This window comes from Diorhabda carinulata, chromosome 3, assembly GCF_026250575.1.
Source record: "Diorhabda carinulata isolate Delta chromosome 3, icDioCari1.1, whole genome shotgun sequence".
NCBI lineage: Eukaryota > Metazoa > Arthropoda > Insecta > Coleoptera > Chrysomelidae > Diorhabda > Diorhabda carinulata.
In genome coordinates, this window is record NC_079462.1 from 21859459 (window position 1) to 21885885 (window position 26427).

Genomic DNA, 26427 nt, shown 5'->3' on the forward strand with positions numbered 1-26427 from the left:
ACCAAGAAATATCTGGAGAAATCCAATTAAAGAAGATACAAGAATCCTAGAAATAATAGACTGGAAAACAAAATACGAAAAGAAAAATGGAGGAAGTTGACAAACGAAGCCAGGATCAACAAAAAAACTATAACAAAAAGAACAAGGGGAGTAAACCACCCCAATAAAGAGATTTATAGGCGCACAAAGTGCTAGTAATAACCCATGAGATTGAATGGTATGTTGATTATGAATACTAAAGTGATAAGTCTTCTAGATATTTGCGATAGAGGTAAATTCTCAACTTTTCTTAGACTTTTTGATATGTTTATGTTTTCAAATGTTCTTAATGTTAGGTCTCTTCTCTTTCAAAATTAGTTTGTTTAATAATTTGTGAAAGATAGATAAACATTGACGTTTCGACTTATTTCAGTCTTTTTCAAAATATGATATTGGCACTGACAATTTTCGTATTTATATTGATCAATAGATCACATTCATCATGGATATCAAAATAAGAATAAAATCAAAATAGAACTTTGTTCTAATAAGAAAAATTAATTTTTCTTTGGTCCTTAAGTCTTAAATATGTAGCAGTAAAGTATATATAAATATATCTGAGAAACTCATTATATTTGGTAATTTATATGTAAAAATTGGAAATAGAATGTTTCGTATCCACGCAAACGGTTCAAACCAATTCTTATAGCTAAACAGATCTGCTAACTTTATTTTTTGAAATTTGTTCATTTCAAATAAATTGATAAAATATGAACAATTTACTTAATTTATTTTGACAAAGCCATGCATAAGTTGATTTCCATGCGCTCTAGACACACGTACGGTATTTGAACTCCATTATTCTAAATTAATTGGATTCGTATAGAATTTAGAGAACTCACAAATGTGCCATCAAGCTTCATTTTCTAAACAAAATCCCTGGTTAGGTGGTTAGTTTTTCTAAAAGGTGGCTAAACTCTTTTGTTTTCGCAGTTATTGGTTTCTTTTTCGACTTTGTGTATATTTTCTGCTTCAACTAGAACTTTTCACTGGTCAGAAAAATACTAAACTGAGTGGTCTCGCTCACTTTAGAGCTTGATCTTGAATAACTTGGAACTTGCGAACGGGATGGCATTTTATAGTTTTTTTTTCTTCTCTGTTTTTGTCAATTCATTCTATGTCTTTTTTTATTCAACCTAACTCAAGTTTCCAACTATTCCCTCGTTTTCTACATTATTATCGTTATTCATGTAGTCTGTCAGTTCGTTTGATTCCGTGTTTGAGTGTGTACCGCAAATGCATTTTATGCTACAAAATATCGTAAATATAAATCATCATAAATCATTAAGGCCAGCCTTGTGTAACACTAGGCCCACCTAAGTCGTTATTTTTTCTATTTATAAACTTCGTAGATCTCGGAGAAATAAGCTACTTCAGGAAAAAGATTAAGACGTTATTCAAAATTTAAGATATTTGAATGTTTCTTGCGGACTACTGCTGCCCCTATGCCATGTATTTTGTTCTAATAGCGTTCAGATAATCATCATAAGTGTTATATCAATTTGCGTAGATCATTTATTTTCATTGGGGGACAATTAAATCAGAAATATGTCTGGCAACATTGCGTTTCGGAATAAATTTTTGTGTTACCAAATTTTATATATTTCAAGTGCCTCAACAACAAAAATCAATAAAACACGAAATTTTATGAACATTAAAGATACTGAAATTGTGAACCTCTTGATCTTATTGTTGTAAATATAAAAGCATGTCATGTTACTGATACTAATAGTATCCCACTGCTTCATCTTGCAGGTATATGTTTCGATTGTGAATTGTAACAAGAAAAACTATAAATATAACGACATAACCTTCAATAGTGATATGATGGAAACACAACAACAAAACGTGTAGGGTAAATTATAAAAGTAAAAATTATTTGCATAAAATAGGAGCCATGATAATTAAATAATCAAATCATAGTATTTATTTGAGGTTTACATTGATCTTATTATAAAGCTTTCAGGAAAAAAATAAAGTCCATAATCTTAAGCCAGTTATTCTTAAACGTCTGATACATCATAAAAATAATAAGAAATTATATTAGGAAATATATATGTACTTCATTCTTAAGTGCACATCAAAATAAATAATATTGTTGAAATTATAATAAATATAAAATATAAAATTCCATGAACAGGGAAAAAACAAATGGAAAACTCCAATTTTCTCTAATGATTCTGTAAAAAACTTTTTGAATAAAAAACGGATCTTTCCTCAAGCGATAAAAATTATCATTATGCTCAAAAATTTATGTTTAATAAAGAATATATTAAAAAATTATAAAACTTAATTTTCATATTATACATACATCTTCTCTCTTGCGCTTCCACTTACCTGTAGCTAGTATCGTTCACAAAAATCATGGCAGCCTCTGTTTGCGGCCATTGTCCAACGGGCAATCATGGATTTTCATGTTCAATATATATAAAACTTTTCATATCAAAATTGAAAAAAAAAACAGGTGAGTGCAATTAATCAACAGAAATATACCTGTTTACACCTGGCAACCCTAACGCTGCGGCCTACTGAGAGCTGGCAACCATTTTTATTTTAATTTGTTACATCATTTGCTTTCAAATGATGTAAAGTAAAATTTACTAAAAAGCATATAGTTGCAAGTTATATTAATATATTAACTACAGGTAATTGAGGCTAATTTTCACAAGGCAACCTTAATCCATTTTATACCTTCTCATGATTCCTCTAAAATTAATTCCATCAAAAAAAAATACCTGTAGGATCAAGCAGTGGGATCTTAGACTTAGTCTAACGAAGTAACTACTCAACAACTTTGCTTATTGATTTATTATTATTCATACAAAATTGATTCTTACCCAATTTGCCGAGAAATAGAATCCCTTGATTCCTTCAGGCAAATCTTCGAACCGAATATCTTCTTTCGTGAAATTTTTATGTTCAGAATAAAACGTACCTCCAGGCTGCAACACTACATCTTTTAGAACCTGAAACAGATTTACTTCAATCAAATTTTTAATGAATCGAATTTTGACCAACTTATGTTTTATTGGATTTAGTTTACCTGATCCACTGGTCTAGGTCTCCAAGGAAAGTTTATACCGTAAGGATCTTCTAGAAGTTTTTCTTGTGCCGATACACTCACTGTACTACCATCTCTACCAAGTAAAACTAGAGTCGGAACACCAGATTTTATTCTATAACGTCTGGATAGCCTTGTCTGAAATTGATATAAGTATGATCATTATTATAAATTTGTAAGTAAATAAATACATTTTGACTCACAAGTACAATGTTATTAATTATAAATTATGAAAAAGCGTGCCAACATGGATAATAGAAAGCGCTCGTGACAAAAATATCCCTCCTAGAACTCCCAAATAGGATGTATGAAAATCAAATAACTTCTAGAAGTTCTCAGTATTATTGAGTGACAAGCCAGTTTACTATCGACAATCATACCATAATATGGCATACAGATGCCTATAAAATTATAACAGGAATGGGGATAGGGGTATTTGGGGGTGTAAATAGGATACCATACAACCAATTACTTCGATTCAATAGGAGGACTTTCCTAGCCATTGGAAGGATCGCACTATTTAATTTGGACAGGAACTTCAGAAAAAGCGATAAAATAATCCTTTGCAATAATCATACAGCTATTAATCACAGATAATCAAGTCTGACTTGATTATGGTGTGTCCGGAAACAATTATAGTAGGCAAAGAGAACATGTAATCCTAATCTGAGTGCTCATACTTAGAAATATATATGGGAACGAAGTAAAGAACCTGGTGATAAGGGGGGCTCAGAGTTTATTCACCGACCAGAAACATTTTGTTTTCTGGAAAAACTCGTTTAAAATCAGAACTGAAGATTTATCCAGCTGCAGTTGAGCAGTCTAAAGGGAGTCTCTATCTTAGATACTGTTTCTTGAAAAAGCATTTTCACAGGATTTCTTTCACTTTCACTTTCAAAATCTTGAAACAATAAGAATAGAAAGCACCAATGGCTGCAGGCTCTGTGTATTTCATTTGTAGTGGAGAACTTACCTCCTTGAAACCGTCTCTAATGATTGCCTTCATTCAATGCTCTGGTATGATACGAAGAGCCATTTATCATGATTCTTATTGCTTATAGAAAAATTTTGTAACTTTTTTCATATTCTGTCAGAAGTTTTATGATTGTACTATCTACTATCACATCAATCTCCATTCAAGTCTAACGTTTTGCCAAAACTCTTGCATAATCATGAGGATTGTGTCGTGGCACAGATTTAGTCTGTTTTGGTCATTTTGTATCTTACACGGAACATGCATGCCGTTCCAATTTGTCGACAAATAACTATCCACTTACTGTTGGCCAATAAAAGTATATTAATGATGATAATGTCGTAAAAAAAGATTAGCTTCCTTTGCCCTCTTTAGTTGGACGTTTATTACCCATTGCTACCCAAAGCTGACAATATCAAGGTATCACTTGATTTGTTTTTATTCATGGGTAAGAACTATTGATACCATCTTGTGGCAAATCTTTCATATGTTCAAATTCTAGTATGACATCGGGCAGACGATTTCTTTATTAATAATCAACTCATCAGACAATGCAACTGTCAGATATGAGAAGCGTTCCTACACATTCAAATGGATCATCTTGTACTGATTTATGCACCTCTTTGAACTGATTCACGCGTGTTTTTGACATATACTTGTCTCCACGAAGCAACAGTAATTTGCAAGGAATTTTTGAGGTTTTTTTGCCAGATTTCACTAATAATCGAATCACGATACCTTGCTTGCAATATGGGTCAGTCAATTTCATGAAGTCAAACCTTTTAGATATTTATATTCAAATTATCTAAGATATTACCCTCTATATATTTATGTACATAAATAATATATTAATATTAGAGTTCAGTGTTAAAAATGAACAATCAGCTTTCATCAGACGATTCTTCAATAATCGCATCAACTTTGTTGACGTTAATGGAGAGATGGATGACTAACTCCTCGTCTCGATCGTTATTTATTCATTATGATCACGTCAATAATCACAATAGAGTTTGAGCACAACGTTATTTCCATTATCCCCATCGTCTCCTTACAAAATATGTTTGAAAACAAGCTATTGGTGGTAAATTGCTATTTGTCGACTCCTTTAATGACTATATATCATATCATACATGGAAATCATTCATTTGAAACCCATTTGACAAAAAAGAATGACAGTATGGAAAACACAGAATAAATAGTGGAAATACAATTTTAAATCAATTAAGTTTTACTTATTTATAATCATTTTAATATTCATATTAATACATATTTGTCATATTCAACTTAGTTTTTATGAATTACAAACCTGAAACTTTTGAAAGGACTGACTGGTACCACGAGAATTTGAACTTTATTAAATATAAAGTCCTCGATGTAACTTTCTACTGCTTCTGAGCTTCTCTACTCAGTATGCAGTTTAAGGAGATGACATCCGCTATTAGAACAAAATGTAACAGGATTCTTTGACAAAGAATTTCTACAATTCTGATTCTAAATAATTGTGATTGTTTACAAAACATTGTATTGCATGTTTTAGTTGCGTTTTATTCTTCAGTGATTATAATACGATCTAAACCTTATACATTGAAAAGCTAGATGCAATTTTGGACTAAAAGCGTTTTCTGAAAAAACGAGCAGAATTATTTTTTTATTCCAATAAAATCAAATACTGTAATGACTAAAAACAACAGGTAAGAATGTGGCTTGTTAATAATAACCACAAAATATTCATCAGATCAGTAATCGAAAGCTATCGATTGAGGAAATAAAATAGCTGATTGTGTGGGAAGAATAAAACTCTCAAAAAGGATTTGATGAATACAAGAGCTATTAAATGTAATGAAAAAGGTATAGGTATGGAAGAAAAAAGCTCAACAATATCGATTGATTTTACCATGTTGGTAATTCATTTAATGACAACGACTACTTGTTTTTGGACATACACTTGTATGCTTCAATGTCGCAAGTACTTCAATATTTCGTATTTCAAAAATGTGGTACTACTTCCAGTTATGCGTACATCTATAACGTAAAAAATTTTTCACAATACATGCTCCCAACCTTAACCAAAATAATACCATGTATTTCTAAAAGTAAAATCCCCTATTGTATGTTTATAACAATGTCAGTATTGGAATATAATTTATTATATTAAATTTATTTCCTATGAAACCTTTAATAGATATATTTTCAAATGTAACCTTTCATATAAAATGTTCGATTGATTTACTTGTCTTATTACTACTCATATTTCAAATTATAATTATATTAGAAACTAGATCCTTTTGCTATTGACGCTTGAATTTAAATGTTATACTATCGATAATATAACTGCCTAATATCATTTTTAGTTTTTAAACTACATAGAAGTTCGGAATATTTATAATGATATGTATGAATTGAGCTACAAAAGTAATTAGTTAGGATGTTTGGATAAAAATAATTTCAAAAAAAATAATAGGGACCAAATCTCTATAAAATCTGACGCCGACACTAAATAAATTCTAAAAAATATTGTTGTGCCAAGCTTTGGAGCTACTTCACGAATGCTTCTTAATTACGTTGAAGAGCGAACATGTCAAGTTACTTTCTCTGAAAATGCGTTATTATTTCGTCTAGAGAAATCGAGAATTATGTAAGCAATTCTGGACCTACATATAAATGACGAATGTTACCAATATAATTGAATTCTGATGAGTAATCATTAGTGAAATAGTCCATTGTGAAGATGAATGTTGTTATTAGAAATTCATTTATAAATGTTTAGTTAAGTGAAGGTAAATAGCACTGAAGCTCAAAAGTTCGAATCTATTTATTTAAAATAGAAGCTCTTAGACTTGAGAGCCGCGTGCTAATTTTCTTCACTTGATTTATGAGACTTCTCACTAGTTCTATCTCTTTTTTATGATAACCTGTAACCAAATCTGGAAATTCAAATATACGTTTCTCAACATTTTTTCATATTGTGGAAACCTTTCTCAAAATTTGAGGCATATAATATGCTCGTTGCAAGTGTCATGCCTCGAGGGAAAAATTCCTTGATCATGCTTTTTTACCAACATGATCATATTTAGAGCAGCAGTTTCAACGTTGTATATTCACAAAAATAAACTTAAGACCTATTCCTGTAATGTCCAGGAGCTGAATAACTTCAACATTGTTGTGATGATGAAGTCGTGGTTCATGACTTTAACTATATATTAGTAACAGTATCCTTACAAAGGCTACTGCTTCGAATGTAAAATAGGTGATTACACTATGTTCCTTAGTATCTTTTTTAAATTATTTGAATAACACAGACTCATGGTTGAATACCATACGACGAAATAAGTTTGAGGTTATATTTACAAAACATAAGCTTGTTGTGTACAGACTTTATCTCGTCCCATGAACCAATACATTTTCTTTTTTTATAAGCTTTCTAGTGAAGCTTGGCAATTCATTTTCCATTTAAGATTATAGGTATGAGTTGTTGAGGTAACTTTTAGTGTATAGATTTGCATACATTCATTGTAACCTTCACTTTTTTATCCGTTTGTCTGTTCTATTGAATAATACCAATAGTTTTTCAGCTGCTTCTCTATGGCTATTTTCTATTTATCATAACATGGTATTGCCTAGAAAGGTTAGAAAAATACCGTATTCTAATATAGGGATGTTTGTGGTGTACAAGAGGTATAGAAGAGGTTCTAACCTCGACCTTTTCGGATCAGTCTTTCTATTCTATTTTATTCATTTTTTCTTAATGCTATTTTGTTAAACGCAATAAAATTACATTTATTTTGGTTTTTGAATGAAAAAATCCAACAACTTTAACAAATGACAGGTCTGGTTAATATCTTGAAACTATTTGCTTTTTTGTAGATTAAAAATCGTTCTAGAGCACATAGCGTTCTAAAAAATTTTTTTATTTAAAGTGTGAAACACCTTCTGGTCCTCTTAACCAAAAATATGTTTTGAATTTTTAATGAAAAGTTTTGATTTAAAAGTACTATTTATTTTAATGTTCTTCATTTAGTATTTAATAAAAATTTTGTCATAAAATACTTTTCATTTTCAATCCCTTAAAATAAAAAATACCACTTATCTCTCTGATAGAATATTAAAATAAATTGTTATAAAATAAGAAAGCTCCAATTAGATAAAGTAAAAGAGCATAAAAAATTAACAAAATGAAAATTCAGTCCAGTAGCGTTAAACAGTTTCAAGCTATCAATCAGACCTGTCATTTGTTAAAGTTGTTCGATTTTTTTCATTCAAAAACCAAAATAAATGTAATTTCATAGCGTTTAAGTCCTATGGTTAGTTTCCTCAGAAACATATGGTATATTAAGTCTATTATTTTATGCTCCATTAACGTATCGTCTCGGATTACCTAATTTCTGTCTTATATTAATGTGACTGTGAAAAATCATAAGTCTACCTATTTAACTTCTACTCACTAGTATATTTCTTATGATTTATTGTAAACTGACAGTCCTCAACGTCTTACTTAAGCGATCCATATGTCCCTTGGACACTTGAAGCTCCATTAACCTATCAAATTACGTACCATTCTTTTTGTAATGATGTGACTTTGACGACTATAAATATAATTAACTGTAACTTTTGTATACAGAAGAATTAGTACCTAAGAGAGCATAAACATGCATAGTGTGTTCTATATAGTCTTGACATCCAACGAGAACAGTAGTCAGATTATTGAAACCACTTTATTTATTTAAATTTTATATTAATGAATAATTTCTCAAAGTTGTGAATTAAGTTAATTAACTAATGAGTGTAGCCTATTAGTATTGCCTATTGGATTCTATAACCATAATTATTTGGGTTAACTTGTTTATGAAATGAAATATTAGCTAGTTAAATATAAGGTGACAATGTTAAAATCATGGTTCATTTATTAAAGCTACAAATCTAGACATACTTTTATCATTTGTTGAAATTACTGCATTTCCATGTAAATTACTTGAAATCAAAGTCTACTATTTAAAAATGTTTACTATATCGATCGAGCTTCAAGCCATTTGGGCTCACTGACATTGTAATTACTATTGATAAACATCAAATTCCACAAGTTTCGAATACCTTCAATGTTTTAAATGGGGTTTGGATTTATTTATTTTGTATGTTGTATATGCTGTATAGGTATCCACAATTGTGATGTTTACAATAACTTAAATATTTGTAAATTTCTAAATAAGCATGAGAGTGGAATTTGAAATATTAGAAAAACTTATTTTTCAGAATTCTAAACTTCAACATGTCTATATTCGATTGTTTTTTATTATTGTCACTAAACTTTGTGTTCAAAACTTGAAATTGTAATTTTAAGCACTTGAGCTAAAATTTTTCACACAATTTTCTGCTACCTTACAATTTAATCTTCAATGTTTTCTAGAATTAAATCTGATGCAGAAAGTGTCTAATTGAATTAATACAAATTTTAAATGTTGAAAGCTGGCGTTTGAAAGCGTGATGAAACATGAATAAATTTCCTCGGTATATCACATCTAAATTTTCAAAAAATCGTTATACACACTTAGCGAAAATCTTTTCTTTATAAAAAGAGATAAGAGACGCCCCAGTGCGAACTGAATAGTAAACAAGTTGTCCAATTGCGCATTACAGTATTAAATCTTCAAAATCAATGAATCATTTAACAGTATAGATAAACAACAACAATACGCAAAATATTAATCACGATTTACAGATATGGTAATCGTCCTACTAGAGTCTAGCACACAGAGAGGCTAAACTGTCAAAAATAGATGGCGACATCTATCAACGGCTCAAAGAATTATTTTAACTATTTTAGTGTAGTGTTGACATCTGGTTGTGGTCAGAAAGTTTTCAAATAACCCTCGTATAATATTTTATATATATATATATATATATATATATATATATATATATATATATGTATATATATATAATTATTAACAATATATGGGGGAGAGTCTGTTATTTTGGACCATTTGAAAAAAATGCGATTTTGAAATTCTTTTTTCAAAAGTTGTATTGAATGAAACTATATGTATTTGGCTTCACATATAATTAATAAAAATAAACATAATTATAGCAGAACTTGAGATATTTGTTTCAATTTAACCAGCCGCCAGGATTTAATGGACCACGTGGTTGGGGATTTGGACTTCAGAAAACTTATCCATAAAACTAAATATCTCTCGTACTACTCTCGTACTGAATTTTTCTTCTTCAGTCGACTCTCCACTGTCTTCAATTTTTTCTTTTTCTTAATACATGCTGTTTTATCAGTTTCTTGTTTTGTTCTATTTACTTATTAGTTATTTTTTTATCGTCTGCTTGATCGGTTCATTTAATTGCAATGGAACTTTTTGGGCTGTTTAGCCCTCTGATGAGATGTCTCCAATCACTTTTATACGATGTCAGTTCAACAGCTTTTTGAGCGCTTGTCTTTAACCGTTAAATTGTTTCTGGGTAATGGGGATAGACTATTTAGCCTACTTATGAAATTCGTTAAACTTTGACAGCTAAGCAACCTGGGATGTGGAGAGTACATCATATTACATTTTGGAAATTGTAGTAGAAAATATTGAATCATTTTAGTCCAGCACTGGTAACATTGGAGACAAAACTTTAGCCGGATGCAAAAATGGTGATAGTTAATAATGGGCTACAGCACTGCCAGAATGCGAACGTATTCAATGGCTTGGATGCTGTAAGTGCTCATTGGCTTGAAAAATGATACGTCAAGCGATTGAAATATGTGCTTAATGTATCCTGGTAATTGCAGAAAAACGATCAAGATTAAATATTTTGTAAGCATTCAGATTGTTAGTGTCAATTATTTGCTCATAATATCAAAAAGTTTTGATACTTTTCCTGTTAAATCTTGTATTTTTGAAGGCGTGGTATCAAGCCTTTAGTCCAATTTTCTCTGATAAACAATTTTCCCAACATCTGTGATAGTTAACCCAAACTTGTGCTCCTCGAAAAATAATATGTACTCTACTAGAACATTCTCAAATTTGCTGCCTTCTTTTATTAATTTCAAAACACAAGATATTTTGCAAACTTCTGAATAACTTTCATCTAAATGTCTTTTTAATGTTGCTTTAGGAATCTTGTGTAATCATACACCCCCATTCCAACCAATATTGTAGATATTGTAGATTTTCTGCTTATATTTGAAATATTTTTGTTTAGTCATCTGTAACAAACTAGAAAAGAACACCAAAATTTAAAGTAAAAACAATGAAATTCGTTATTTGTTAACGACAACTATCCGCGCTGTTTTAAGAGAAATCCAAAATGACTGATGTGTAGTGAGTAGTTAGTTGTTGTTGTAGTCGTTTGGTATTGCCGATTATAAAATCAATAAACCATTCACTTCGTAACTGAAGAAAGAGAAATCGAAATTCTTGTTATAAATTAAGCAAATACACTGATCTGAAGTTTGAAGGTACACTTTTAGATGTAACGTGAAATTATAAGGTAGAAAAGGAAAAAATACCAGAAACAGGTTCAATTAACTCTTCTTCCCTCCTCATTCTAACTTCCCGGGAGTAGAATGATCCAATGTTTCTTCTTTTTTCTGTCCCTTGTAAATACTTTCATTCAATATAAAGTTTTCTTCTACCAAACTTTTCTTGGAACGCAGTTTATTTCCTTTCTGAAAATATCCATATATCCATACTTATTTACCAATTTCTCTATATTTTGTTCTGGTTTTGTTATTTGTCCTATCTCTTATTCTTTACATTTGTCCCACTTTATTTTCCCCCAATTCCTGTTAGATGTTTTATGCCAATTATTATTGGCTCCCTTTTGTATTATTGTAAAATTTTCAACTCAATTTTGTTATCGTTGTTATAGTGTGTATCTTCATTTTCAGTTCCAGGTGAATATCTTCAAGTCACAGTATCGTCTCATTCAGTATAAAATATATTAGCAAACTTCTATTAACTAAAGACAAAATCAAAAACCACCAGGCCAATAATTTGCATTTTTATTACTTCTATTATATTCTGAAATAGCAATGATTATTCGATTTTTGGTATATCTGAAACGATCAGCGAGAATCAAACTCCAAACGAGTCTACGCTCAACCAGAAGGCTTAAACACTGTACACTAAACGAAAACAAAATTAGCAAAAATTGCCTCCATAAAATTTTATACGTCAGACTATTTTTCGGTTTTTATCGCTTTTTGCGATCCCAAATGGCACAAAATACAACGAAAGGAGATTTGTTGGAAATTTATGATGCTATTTGAAATATTCGAGGGAAAATTTGATTTCAAAAGTTTTATAGAATGGTTTTTAACTCTCGATTTACATGAAGAGATATTTTTCTTTGTCCAAATTCAGAATTCCAGAGTGAAGTTCTATTCGTATCAAACTAAAATATTTATTCATATTAAACTCAGAGTTTTATCTGAACTCCTGTCGACAGTATTATTCTAGTAGACAATAGTATATTTGTAGAGACGGAATGGAGTGAAAGAGGTTTTAAAGCACAAACTTGTTATTTAATTCATTTCAGAATAAGCTAATTTAAATTCTAAAAGCCTCATCATGAAGATACTACACTCTACCTTACCACCATGGTAACGTATAGACACAATCTATGATTATTATTCAAAAAGGGCTTTGAAGGATGAGCATGCTACTTTGAGAAGGCCTATCCCATATTTGTTATATGCAATTTAGTGAAAATCGTATTTAGGCATTCTGATGTTTACATCCCTTAAAAAATCAATATTCAAAGAAAGTTTAAGGTTGAATTGGAATTTCGCACAAGAAATGACTTGAAAACGACTTTCATCTCCACCAGAATGAGTACAACAGATCTATGACTGTCAATTTGAGCGAATCTTCAAACTACAGAAGAGAGCTGGTAGATATTTACTCGGGCTTAATGCAGGGACTTCTTTAAAAATTCTGACTCAATTTCAGAAAGGCCGTTACAAGGCTATCCACTTAGGAACGCGGAGCACGACCTTTACCTACCTACTTCACATTCAGAATTAGTTACGGGCTCAATATTTTACAATGCAAAAAAATGCACAATCAGTTGCATACTTACTGGAAAGTGTATGGAATATTTAATTCTGGACATGTTGCCTAGTGGTTCAATTTTTGCTATGTACCTATTTACTAATTATTACCTATTACTATTACCTATAATTTTGTTACTCATTGTGGTTTTCTTCTGTATTTTGGAATTATATTTTATTTGTAACTTCATTTTGTCTATTTTGCGTTTGTCTATAAATTGTGACAATTTTTTGACAATAAAGCATTTCTCTCTTCGTAATTTTTATGAGATTATGTTTATTGTTTGAAATATAGAAGTTTTTATACAGCTTTTTAGTGAGTTCTGTCGTTCAATAGTAGCGATTCCTGACCTTCAACTTGGTTTATGGGCTGCTCCATTTAAGTGACCATAAATATATTGAAGACGATCCTCTAGAGGAACTTGCATCAACACCAAAAAACATAGTAAAAAATACAGGATATGATTATGCAAGATTGTCGATTATTTGACATATATTCAGTAGAATACCTGAGCATCTCATTAAGTAGTGTGAGCGATATAAGGGCAGAATTATTGAGACACAAAGAGATCTGGGTAAAACCATTGCTAAGACTGGGCCAAAAATACTTGCTTGCGTGCATCCTAACAATGTTATTAACAATTATTGCAAACAAGAGCTCATCATATTGTCTAAAAGTCAGGCAGCTATAAGCTTTTGGTTCCAATTTTATAAGATCACAGTTAATATGGGAACACGTGTACAATTTAGATGAGCTAGACAAACAGAATAAAGCTACTTTCCAATGGGCAATGAAATAGCCGACATATTTGTTCAAGAGGAACCTCAACCCTTCTGTGAAATCGATTCCAAGAGAATAGATGAAGCAATAAAAAAGGTAGGAAAGGTAAAATCAGTTATTGGAACAATATAGAGGGGTTGAGAGTGCTAAGGATGGAATAGAAAATCTTTGCAGTTAGAGCAATACTACATAATGAACTTTTTAGAAGGAATGGAATTGTTGGATCTCTCCTGAACACTCAGTACCACGCCCCAGCAAGAAAAGTCATAGAAGCATATTCGACAGCCTTCCAGATTCTTAATTCATTGATGGAATTCATTAATCAGATTATCATTGAAACAAGTGTAATAAAGTTAATGCCGAATGAATGGAATAATGAAATCTCTTCAAACCAAATAATCAATTTTTTTCTATAGAATGGATACTTATCATACAATGTGGAACTTGGAATTATTAGTCTGTTATATGTTAACGATGTGGTATTGATACAAAATCCATAATGTTTGGAGATAGAAAAAAAAAGAGAATGGGAATCAAATTAACTAAAGCCAACGTCAAGATAATAAATGAAAACAAAAATGACTACTGGAATAGAGAGGTTTTAACCTCTCTATTTCAGCAGTCGTTTTTGATTTAATTATTAATTAATTAATTATTATAATGGAACATGTAAGTGGGACAATATAAATAAAAATAAAATGTATAGATATTACAAAAGAAACGACAAATGGATCAATTATATAAAATAAATAAAAAGCGGATCAATTTGTATCATAAGAGTGAAGACAGTTAAATCAACGAGTCCGGAAATACCATTAATACACACCAAATGTGAGAAAGAAATACATAAATGAATTAGAAACAATAGATAGACAAAAAAGGGACACAGGAATTGAAAAGAATAACAGAAGACATGAAATGGGTACAAAAGGAACGATATTCCTTATCCCATATCTCAAAAACTGAAAGGAAAAGAGGAGAGAAAGAATAATTAATGATGAGACGGCTACTACTAAATATTAAATGAAAAAACTTTCAATGAAATTGATAAGGAAGGAGAATTAATAAATTTAATTATATATATAATAAATTCGTATCTTTCATAAAAGTTACAAACTTTTCAAAATAAATGTGTCTCTCGTTATATGCAGGCAAAAAGGAAATCGCATTTATCAAGCAGTCGAAATACGGAAAGCAATTTAGCGCTAGTGAAGAGTAGACTAACCTTCAAATCGATCTCACTAAAAGGCATGGCAAACCATGGTAATCCCATCAAGCTCTCCCGGTGGCTACTTTCGATATCGCCGTAATTATCGTTATGTGACCACATCACAACCTAAAAAAACTGAAGTTATACATAGTTCAGTTTATAAAAAGTAATATTAAGTTTCGAGGAAATGAGATAATGATTAAACTTTATTTATATTTCGTTGATTGAAGTACAGAATGAATAACCAATTAAGAGGAATTTATTGTATCCTTCATTCTCCTGATCCTCCTTTTAAATTTGTATTATTTGATCCAGAAGCTTGGTATACTTGTACTTGGATGGATCTCATTTACTCTAAAATTGGGAGGATTATAATTTACAAATATATTCACCTACCCCTCCCATATAATCTAGCTAACAGATTATTGACAAGAAATGACACTCTTGTCAATTGAATACTATTGACAATGTAATAATTACCATAATATTGAATGCACCATATAAAATTTTGACTATTATTGGCAAACAATTAGTATTAACGAGAGTGGTGCCATCACAATAGTGAAAAAAACTAAGAGGGTGGAAATCAACCACAGATGCCGAAACTTCAACATCAACAACAACATAAAAGTTAACAAAGTTAGAACGATAAAGAAAAATTTTGGCAGTAATTGACAAGAAGTTAAAAGTACAACTATTATAATATGGCGGGTAAAAAATTTCTACGTATAACATTTAATAACTTCAGTACAATTACCACTAATTAAATTTATCATGTCAACAAAAATTAATCATGTATTGTTTTTCTCCTGATAGTTAAGGTCCGCTTTCATTGGTATAATATACAGTTTAGTATAGTGGTCAAGTACTGATCATCCTGCGAACTGTACCATAATTGTAAACATAATTGATGTAGTAGAATACGAGATAATGGCAGAGTAATGAAACATTGCACAACCATTGACCTTCTCCCGTCACTAATGTTTATTCTACTCCTTCCTCGGTTTTTCGACTAATGGAAATAGGTTTGGTATAGTCATGTACACAGCACCTTTTCTAGGCTAGATTGTTTGTTGTGTTCGCGTTTAATAAATATCTTTGGAATTTACATAACGTCAACTATACGAACAAATTGTGATCATATTCAGCAACGCCTTCAAGTTTTGTTGTATCCTCAAACCCAGCTTATACTTATCTATGCTCCAGCAAGTTCCTTTAACGGAAGAGCAGATGCTCCGTGTGTAATCCCACTATTTGATCCAATCGCTCGTACAATTTTTTTGTTCGATTCTCTTACAGCTAGGGTCACTTCATAAGTTAAAGTATTGAACACCAAAGTGTACGGAGGATGATGAAACACGTCCCACCTAAATTGCTGTAGGAATTTTGTTGTCACGTTCGCAGAGTGAGCTCGAAAAAAACATTTTTTGATAGTAATCCTCGACACTAGTTCTGTGAATTGTTTACTTGTGGTCAGAAATCCTCAGCAAAGTGCCTTTTCCCAAAAACGGTGCACATGAGTTTTCGAGTTGTCTTAGGCTGCTTACTTTCATTTGGGACGGAGTTTGCCTTCATTCCATTGATTCTCTTTAGTTTCTGGACTTTTCGAAGATACCCAAGATTCAATTCCTATGACTGTACGAGAAAGAATATCATCACCGTCTTCATTGTAGTGTTTTCAAACCTAAAGTGCACTGCCCTTCCGTTGTTTTTTTGTTGTTCAGTAAAATGTTGGTTACTCAATGAGAGCAAAGTTTTCAAAATTTCAAATTTCAACAGTTTCATAAATTAATTATCGTGAGATTTGCATGAATTCCATAGCAAATCCGCTCCTTGTCAGTATATGGTTTCACATAAGCTTCTCTTCAATTACGTAAATCAGTATCAAAGATGGGCGTCCACATCGTTTGTCATCGCGCACTTGATTACGTTTTTTATTAAACTATCTGACCCATCTTCTAATTATTGATTCACTCATAGCATTTTCTCCCTAAGCCTTGCAGATTTGTTAATAAATGGCGTACATTTCTTCAGCTTGAGCCATAGTAATTTCCATGCATGATCGAAACTGTCGCTGGTAGAAATACAAACGTAACTTATATTGTGGATATACCTAATATTTCAAAGTTATCGTACGGCAATTAAGTAGGTGTTCGTTTGGGCAAATTTGAAAATTAACTCTATTCTCTTGGAACTTCTCATTTGCTGTTAATGGATTGTTTTTATTTAGAGTTGAATGCAAATGGGAACGAGGGCCGTTCTTTTTTTCAATCTCCGATCGCTCAGAGGCTGCGCGAGCAGATGAAAACAGGCACACGCTGTAGACGACTGCGAAGCTTACGCACTACACACCGCAATTGTTGACAATCAGGCGTCAGTCGGCGTTGTGCTCCAGCCGCGCAAACACGTCCGCCATTATTGGTGCTCCTGGTAAGTGTGAATTGCGAAGTGGGATTCGTTTCCGATAGGCTGAAGGCCAAAGTGCTGCTGAAATCCATCGGAGAATGAGTCGTGTATATGGAGAAAACTTCATGAGTGATGGAGTGGGGCTTGAAAGGTGTCGGAAGTTTGAAGATGGCCGTAATGGTATGCATGATAAAGGGGTCCAAGAGTGCTAATCTGTCGTTTCAAATGACCTGATTCGAAGAGTTGAAAGAATGATTAAAGAAAACCGCAGATTCATCATTACTACTTTCTCTGAAGAGGGTATTGAGAGGCTTGTTCACAGATATGACAAATGTCTTATTTCGAAACGTAACTGTAAGTGTGTCAATCTTTTGGTAATAAAATTATTAAATGAATTTTTCTTTTATTCTTAGCCTATCGGAGGTTGAAATAAAAAACTGCCCTCGTAATTCCTTATTATAATATTGGAACTAGTTCTCGAACAGAAATGACTTGTGAGCCACAATAATTGGCCTACTACAAACTGTAGTTGAAATTATTTTTTCATTGGATACAGTATGGTATATATAGAGAACAGTTGATTCAATATTGAGATACTGACTGAAAAATTATCTGATTAATGGTTAGCTTCATCAAGCGAATTTCTCTACATTTCTAGCGCATATTTCGAAGAGAAGATAATATTTGAATACATAAATGAGAAAACAATATTTTATGTTCCGAACTTAGATTTCACTTTAATTTCTTCCAAGCTTCAGGTTATTTATGCAATTTTTACTGTTTTTTTTGTGCGAGACTAAATTTGAAAAATATTCACAATACATTTTGGATGAATTTATTTTATTAGAATTTACTAAATTCTATGTAATTTTTTTGGACTCTTGTGACTTCATTCTCATTTTTAATTATAGTTTATACAGATTCCTAAGCCTTGGGTTTATCCAAAAGCATATTAAAAATATATCACAAAAAGTTACCACTTAATTAGTATATATTTGAATCATTAATATCCTCACCTGTATAACTTCAAATTTTTTCTCATCATTGCAACTAACACTTTTTAGCCTTTCGTGGAGATCTTTCAGTTTGTTGATAAACTCGTCACTTTGAAGATTAATATTAGCGAAAGAAAAATAAACGCCCGTAATATTTACATTTTGGAGAGCTTCGCTGGTAGAGATAAGCTCGAAGTTGTTGGAGTTAGAGTTGGTGTTCACAGAGTCGCATTTTATTAGCTTTTTACCGAAGAGACGGTCGTGCCATTTGGTTTTTTCCATTATGCAGAATTAGAGATCGCTAATGGCTTGAAGCATTAACTAAACGGCATCGTTGAAAAGCTGAAACGAAAGACAGAACGTTAGATAAATTTGATATATACTGGGTGTCCGCCAGGAAGGTAAACATTAGTGTTAACATTTCATATTTGGTAGTCGTGAAGTAGAGACGTGGCAATTTTATTATGGAAAAATATTCGGTAAACCAACGTGTTTTAATCGTTAAAACATTTTATCAAAATCTATCATCGATTACTGTGACGATGAGATAGTTACGTGAAAAAACATTACTGCTGCTCAAGAAAGTGTTCAAAACAATCCATCAACCTCAATTCGACGCCGTGTTCAGGAGCTTGGTCTTCAAAGAACAACTTTGGCTCCAATTTTGTACAAGGATTTGCATTTGTTTCCATTTAAAACTCAGTTGACACAAGAGCTTCTTCCAAAAGACCATTTACGCCGACATACATATGCCAATAGGATGAGTGATAAGGCACATTTTCATTTGAATGTAAATGAACAGAATAATTGATTCTGGGCAATGGAAAACCCTCAAATTATTCATCAGTCACCTTTGCTTCCATTTAAAATGACAGTTTGGTGTGCAATTTGGTGAGGAGGAATCATTGGACCTTACTTCTTCAAAACTGAAAACGGGGAGCGATATCGTGATGTGATTGAAAGTTTTTTAACGCCTCGACTGCATGTTTTAGGCTTGATTAACATGTGGTATCAACAAGACGGTATCACATTGCATACAGTCAGGATTACAATGGAATTACTGCGATACCTCTTTCCACAAGTTATTTCAAGAAATGGTGATGTTGATTGGCCTCCACGATCGCCTGAATTGACTATTCCGGACATATCTTTGTGGGGATATCTAAAAAGCAAGTTTTATGCAAACAAACCAGAAACGCTGGAGCAACTGAAACAAAATATTCGTGATGAAATTAATAAAGTATCGCCTAAAATGTGTGAGAATGTAATGCAATTTATCAATATAAGATCCATTCTCTTTCATTTAATCGAAAATTATAAACAAACTGAGTAGTCTACCTTCCCGGCAGACACCCGGTATTTGTTATTATAGAACAAACGATTTAGAATATATAAAATATTAGTAATATTATTAGTATACGAGAGATTTCATAAAACAGTAACTTTCCAATGAAAAAATTGAGTAGGAGATGAAGAAATTTATAGTGGACTCCTTAAACTTTGAAGGCTCTTCGACATGAGAAGGAGGCGGAATGGAATGAGACACCTATGGAGAATATTGATCACCTGATTATGAATACGTATAGACGATTTAGTATTTACTATATACTATTGTATATAGTAAATACTAAAGTTGGGAGTGATGGCTCTTAAGGCTAGAGTACACATTATTTAGGAGGGAGAAAATAGCATCATTTGTGCATTTGTTACTTACAAACCCAAACTGATGGATAGTAATTAAAGTGATAAGGTGCAATAATGTGCAATCGGATAGACTCTAAAACATTTTTAATATCCATCAGTTTCAGATGAGTTTTTATTTTTGATGTCATTAATTGTACTACGAAGCTCTGCTAAAACCACGGGTATAAAGAAGAAACTGCGTAAGTTAGCATTAGCATCAGGTAGATATGAAAGCGGATCATGAGAAGAAGTTCTAGAATTTGATAAATTTTTGGCTACACTTACAAAGTAATTATAGAGGTCATTAGGTGTAGTAGAAATTATGCTCGATGAAGAAGGTTTATTCAGCAACATAACAAGAACTGGCGAGTCTCCTATTATAATAAATATCTTTTATTGTCTTATGATACATTTTTCTGTATAGTTTCACGTAATTTGTGAAGATGACACTATCCGAGAATTTTTTTGGGTGCGATAAAGATCGCATGTTCTTTGCAGATATACGTAAACCTTTAGTGGACCAGGGTTTATTTTGCTTACGACATAGTCTATAGTACTGGAACTGGTCTTAGTTATTCTGGTTGGTGCCATTATATGCATGACCATACCAAAAATTGATTGAAGACATTCTTGACCAGCACACACACTGGAATAGTCAATATTGAGATCGACAGATAGAATTAGTTCGCATTTTAGAGGTAAGGACTCCAGTAAGGTCAGTAAATTGTGACAGAAAGTATGCACGCCAGCGTCATGTTTTCTGTAAATACAAACAATACAGAGGTCAAAAGTTTTGGATTCGACGATAGAAAATTCGAATATTTTATCAGATATTATATCATTGAAGTGTATTATTTCGGAAAAGTCGATATTTGTGGACATGATCATAGTACCTCCATAAGATAAATTAGTTCTATCGAATCTGGCTACTGTGGTATAGTTTTTGACAAGAACAGGCTCATTATTGTTTAACCAATGTTCAGTGATGGCAACAATCTCTGAAAAATGAAACTCCTCTAGAAAAAAATACAGTTCATCTGTTTTGTATCTTAGGGATTGAATATTAATAAGAAAGTTGATTTCTACCCGATTAATGTGAAATGTTAATCATTCATATATTTCCTTGATATGTATGCCAAATAATAAAATCAAATAATTTTCACTTATTGCAGTTTGTACGTCACTGTGTATGTTTTGTAAATCAATTTTCTCTTTTATTAGAATGATCATATTCACTTGATAACCATTCATAGAAATAAATTCAAATGTTTCCCTACTCTAAAAAACAATAGTTAATTCGCTTAGAAGTCTTTTATTTTATTGCATTATAATGAGATTTTTTTTTAATATTAAAACTTCTATTTTATGTCAAAGCCAGTTTAATACAAAATAGTTGAGATGGAAATAATTTTTCACGAGAAATCCGATACTACCTTTGATCCACATGATGTAAGTTTATATGTCAAAGTAGTCTGTATAGTAAACATGGAGCTATAGTCGCTTTCATTTCTAAAATGCGAAAACAAACACGCTATTTTATTTTGCGTAAATAACGTCAAACGAAAACATCCACATTCATCTAGTTCCCTTAATAATGAAGACTATCAACAATACAAAAAAAACAGCGTTGTTCGGGAAAAAGTAATATCATCTTTCTTAATCTACAACTATATATAAATGGAATGCTGTTTTCAACGACGGGTGTAAATTCCAATGGATTTCTGGAATTTTGAAATGAAAATTCTTTGTACGGTTTCATATTCTATGCGTCTTTTCTGATATTCCAGCCTCCTCTATATTTTTAAAAATCTATATTTCAATCCACAGAAATTGAATGTTTTCACAATGAAATATCAATGCAGTAGAATAACAACCTCGTTCTCTGAAATCAATGATATGGCTCTGGCGACCAAACATTGTCACAGGAACCTAAGTACAGGAGGTAAATAGGTATGTATCCGAAAACGGACAAAAATAATGTTTTCACTGAATATATTCAAAAAAATCACTAAATCAGATTTTCATATATTAGATAAACTTTGGGAAAACCTAAGTGTAGCGGAATCATATAAATGGAATTTTTGGAAAATCGTAATCATTACTTTTGGGGTATATGAAATGTTGTTTATACAGTTGTTTCAGTTACTACAATATTTTGGAGTGAAATAGTTATTTGTATGCCAAGGACTGAAAGTGCTACTTTGTTGAACGAGTCTGAAAATTGCGAGACAAGCGAAGCGAGGCGAGCAACACACGAATTCAACAAAGTAGTATTTCAACCGTGGCGTACACAACATTTTTTATACGACGCATAAGAATGTAACAAAAATTCTATTATATTTTCTCTGTTTAAAGATTTTGAGTTTTTTGCAGTGTACCCTTTGCTTCAGGAAATTGATGAGTTTGGATATTTTGGATATTTGTTGATATGAACATCTTGTTTAATTGCGTATTACTTTTGCGAAGTACTTTTAATTATCGAGAATGTAGACCATAAAGTAGAACTTTTCCAGAATAAGATTTTTTTGAAAAATAAACGAGCATTACGTTTCCCGTTGGGTTTTTCGCCTTTTTCTGGTGACACCACTTCATAAAGAGCTCGTACTGTTTTTCGTACCTTGAGATTTATCGGGCAACGAATTAAGAACGGCCGCATTGCTTTCGTCGGTGAGATCAGGTGTCGTGGATTCGAGTAATTCTTCGTCGCTGATGTTTTCTTTTCCATCATCATTCATTGTTATTCAATAATTTAGACAAAACTTCGGACATAACAAATAATTTCAGAAAATTATAAATTTAAGGTTATGTAAAATCATCGAAGTGAAACTGTCAACATTGATGTGGCTAGAGTCACATTTGAACTGTAACTTTCACTACATAGAACACTCAAAACGCAACTTTCGGTATGTAACTGAATACAGAACGAACAACTTTCAGATGGCGTCGTCTAAAAAAATTGTTATAGTCTATTTTTCTGTATGAGAGAGTAATTAAACCTACTTACTAATCCATAACTAAAATAAATGAACACAAGTTAACTGTACAGAAAAACAGAAACATTATTTTCTCGTGTGTGTGTGTGTGTGTGTGTGTGTGTGTGTGTGTGTTGACATTTGGCTTCAGAAATTACAGTTCTCAGCCACAAAATTTCAATATAACTTCTGCTTTAGTAGTGCCTCTAAAGCTGGTTAGGTTAGGTTGTTGTATTTGTATGAATTTGTACATTTTTGTAAATATGAGTTTACATTTACCAATCTCAAAGTTGCATACATCAATATTCCCTCTATCACAAAGTTCTCTGGCCGAATTTACTACACCAAAAGGCCATCTACCTGTTATCTGGCCGGATTTACTACCGCCCGTAACAATTACCAAAAAGATATCGATTGCCTTTGATGATGGGCTGTAAATCATCATGACGATGAATTGTAAATCTACACTCTTGGGTGGTAACAATTTATGCTACATAAAACGTTTAGTTTATTTACTCAAAAAACATCCTATATTTTTTAAATTCTAACTGCAAACATGGGGAAAACCTTTAATTTTTATGTTATCAAGAATGTCAAACTAACAATAATTTTTGTTTTTTTTTAATGTGAGAAGTTTAAGATACTACAGCACATTTGTACTTACGCCAGAAGTACGGTTACTGAATTTGTAGTAACAGTCTTTGCTTCGCACCATTTCTTCAAGTATTGACACATTGCTTCATACCTCTTCCTCGATTTTTCTGACATTTTGAACAACTACTCTAATTGAATTCTATTTTATATTATTTGCTTTTTTTTCAAATTTGTTTAATTAATACATTTATCATTACTTCATACCTGCATCGGTTATTACTTCATTATTTTTATATCAAAATATTCTGAAAACGGTATACAGTATCGAGTTTTATTAAGAGTTCCTTTTTGGTTTAAAATTAAGTGATGTTTAGGTTCACTTGAAATTTTGCTTAATAAATCAAATATTGAAAAACTTATGTTCAATACTACTTGGTACGAATTGTGTAACCAGCACCCTCAATGAGAGTCAGACTTAAAAACAAATTCATTGAATATACCAGCTCACAAAACATTCGTAAAAAATGTTACTAGTAATTACGGCAAAATCGTGAAAAATGTGTATGTGTAAATTTTTTTAATGAGCAAATCTCAAATATTTTTCAGTTTTCTATCTATCCTAGAGAAGGGATCACCTTTTTTTGAAACACCCTGTACAGGCAGCACATTATTTATCCTCTTTCTGGAATAAAATGTCCTATTTCACATTGTCTAATGCTTCCCTCAATATACAAAATTGCACTTTTTCTTTATACAGGGTATACCACAAAGAGATGAGTCAACATTCATTTAAGAAACTACTAGCAATATTTCTATACAAATTTGTATACAGGAGATAATTTCAATTAAAATTATTTGATATTTGATATTGTTTTGGGTGAATTTATTGGAACATAAAATTTATTGCAAGCTAATGATTTTGTTGAAAGAAAATATAATTAAATATCTGTAGATGCTTATAATATGAAACTGAATTGAAAAATATTGGAAAATGTGAGATTACAGAAAATGTTGAAAGATGCAAAACCGGAAATTCAACGAACTGCTTTTGACTTTCAGATAGCATTCAGAAGTACGTTGTAATTGGCGACTATATTCCACTATTCCAAGCTTTATAATTATAATGAACTAAAATGATGACTGGAGTAGTCTACTTGAAATTTTCAAATAATTCAGTTTCAATGCAACTTCACAAAGGTACCTTCGAATTTTTCTGTGTAATATTAGAATGACACTACAATTAACTAAATCACTATTTTCAAAATATTGCATTTTCCTGAAAATAAAGAGCTGTTATTATCATCAGAGAAATAGATTATGAACTTTTTTGTCAAAAGAAGGGGTTTTTTTTATTTTGCATATGAAAGGGGATAAAACAAAAATCACTATCTCTTTTCGAATTACTACTTGGTTAAACCAAAATAGAAAGAGACCGCATGTGCTGAATTCGCGCGTCTATGGTCACGTGTGCGTAGTTAAGTCACGTCCGCGACAGTTATTGCTTAGTTACAACAGTATTTTCGTTATCATAACAGGGACTAACGTAAAACATGCGTACTAAAGTGATCTGTTGGTAAACACGCTGAAGTCAGCGATTCGAATTTTAAATGAAATTGTTTCTACTACGACCGATCGTGCACGGCCCATTACACCATAAAAAAAATCAACTAAAGTTTTAGACCCTGGTACACTCTCCCTACAGATCAGATCTCGCTATGAACTGCTCAAAGACGTTTCTAAAGATCGTCGATTTCCTTCAGACATGGATGTTCCGGATACGCTGCAAACGGCTTTAGGACCAACAGATAATTTTATACCAAGAAGGTATACGGAATCTTGAAGCTCGCCAGACCCAGTGAATTAATCCTAAGATGTTAAAGTGTTATGATTCAATTTAAAAAAAAATGGGCCAATTTATTCTTGTTTTGTTTTACATGCTTTGCTTCAAGCCTTTGTTTTGTGGTTAAATTGTAGTAAACATTTTTCTTTATTTTCCCACTTTTTTCTGTTTTACTGATTCTGTCACATTCTTTCCCATTCTCAATTTTATTTTTATTTCTTCTCTTATCTCTTTGTGTAACACCTCTTTTTTATTAAATAACACCACCTTAGACGTTGTTGAATCTGCCCTTCCCTTCTGGGGTACGTGTGGTGCGTCTCAATTTGATTGAATCTTCAAACTACAAAAGAGAGCTGTTAGATATTTACTCGGACTTAATAGCAGAGCTCACTGCACTTCTTTAAAAGATTAAAAATTCTGTCTCTTCATTCTTTATTCATCTTTGAACCTTAATTCGTATGTACGCTTGTCCAAATTCAGAAAGATCGTTGCACAGCTATCCACTTAGGAACGCGTAGAATAACCTTTACCTACCTACTCCACGTTCAGAATTAGTTAAGGGCTCAATATTTTACAATGCAAAAAAATGCACAATCACCTGCCAATTGAAATCAAATCGATATCATCTTTTCCCGCGTTTCGCAATAATTTGAGGGCATATTTACTGGAAAGTGCCTTCTACTCTGTAAACGACTTCTATTCTAATAATAATATTTAATTCCAGGTATGTTACATACGGGTTTAATTTTTGCTATGGATTTATATACTAATTATTATCTATTACTATTACCTATAATTTTGTTACTCATTGTGGTTTTCTTCTGTATATT

At 31.8% G+C, this 26427-nt stretch overlaps 1 protein-coding gene across 1 annotated transcript in view; it reads right to left on the bottom strand.

Moving 5' to 3' along the window:
* The window catches only part of LOC130891624 (nucleoredoxin-like), a 75140-nt gene that overhangs the window by 46471 nt on the left and 2242 nt on the right, over nt 1–26427 (bottom strand). Inside the window, exons 2-5 of the mRNA XM_057796465.1 lie at nt 18530–18850; nt 15123–15233; nt 3083–3238; nt 2877–3005 (exon numbers count right to left, since the gene is read on the bottom strand). Coding sequence (XP_057652448.1) covers nt 2877–3005; nt 3083–3238; nt 15123–15233; nt 18530–18790 — 657 coding nt within the window. The 5' untranslated portion in view covers nt 18791–18850. The remainder of the gene's footprint in view (nt 1–2876; nt 3006–3082; nt 3239–15122; nt 15234–18529; nt 18851–26427) is intronic.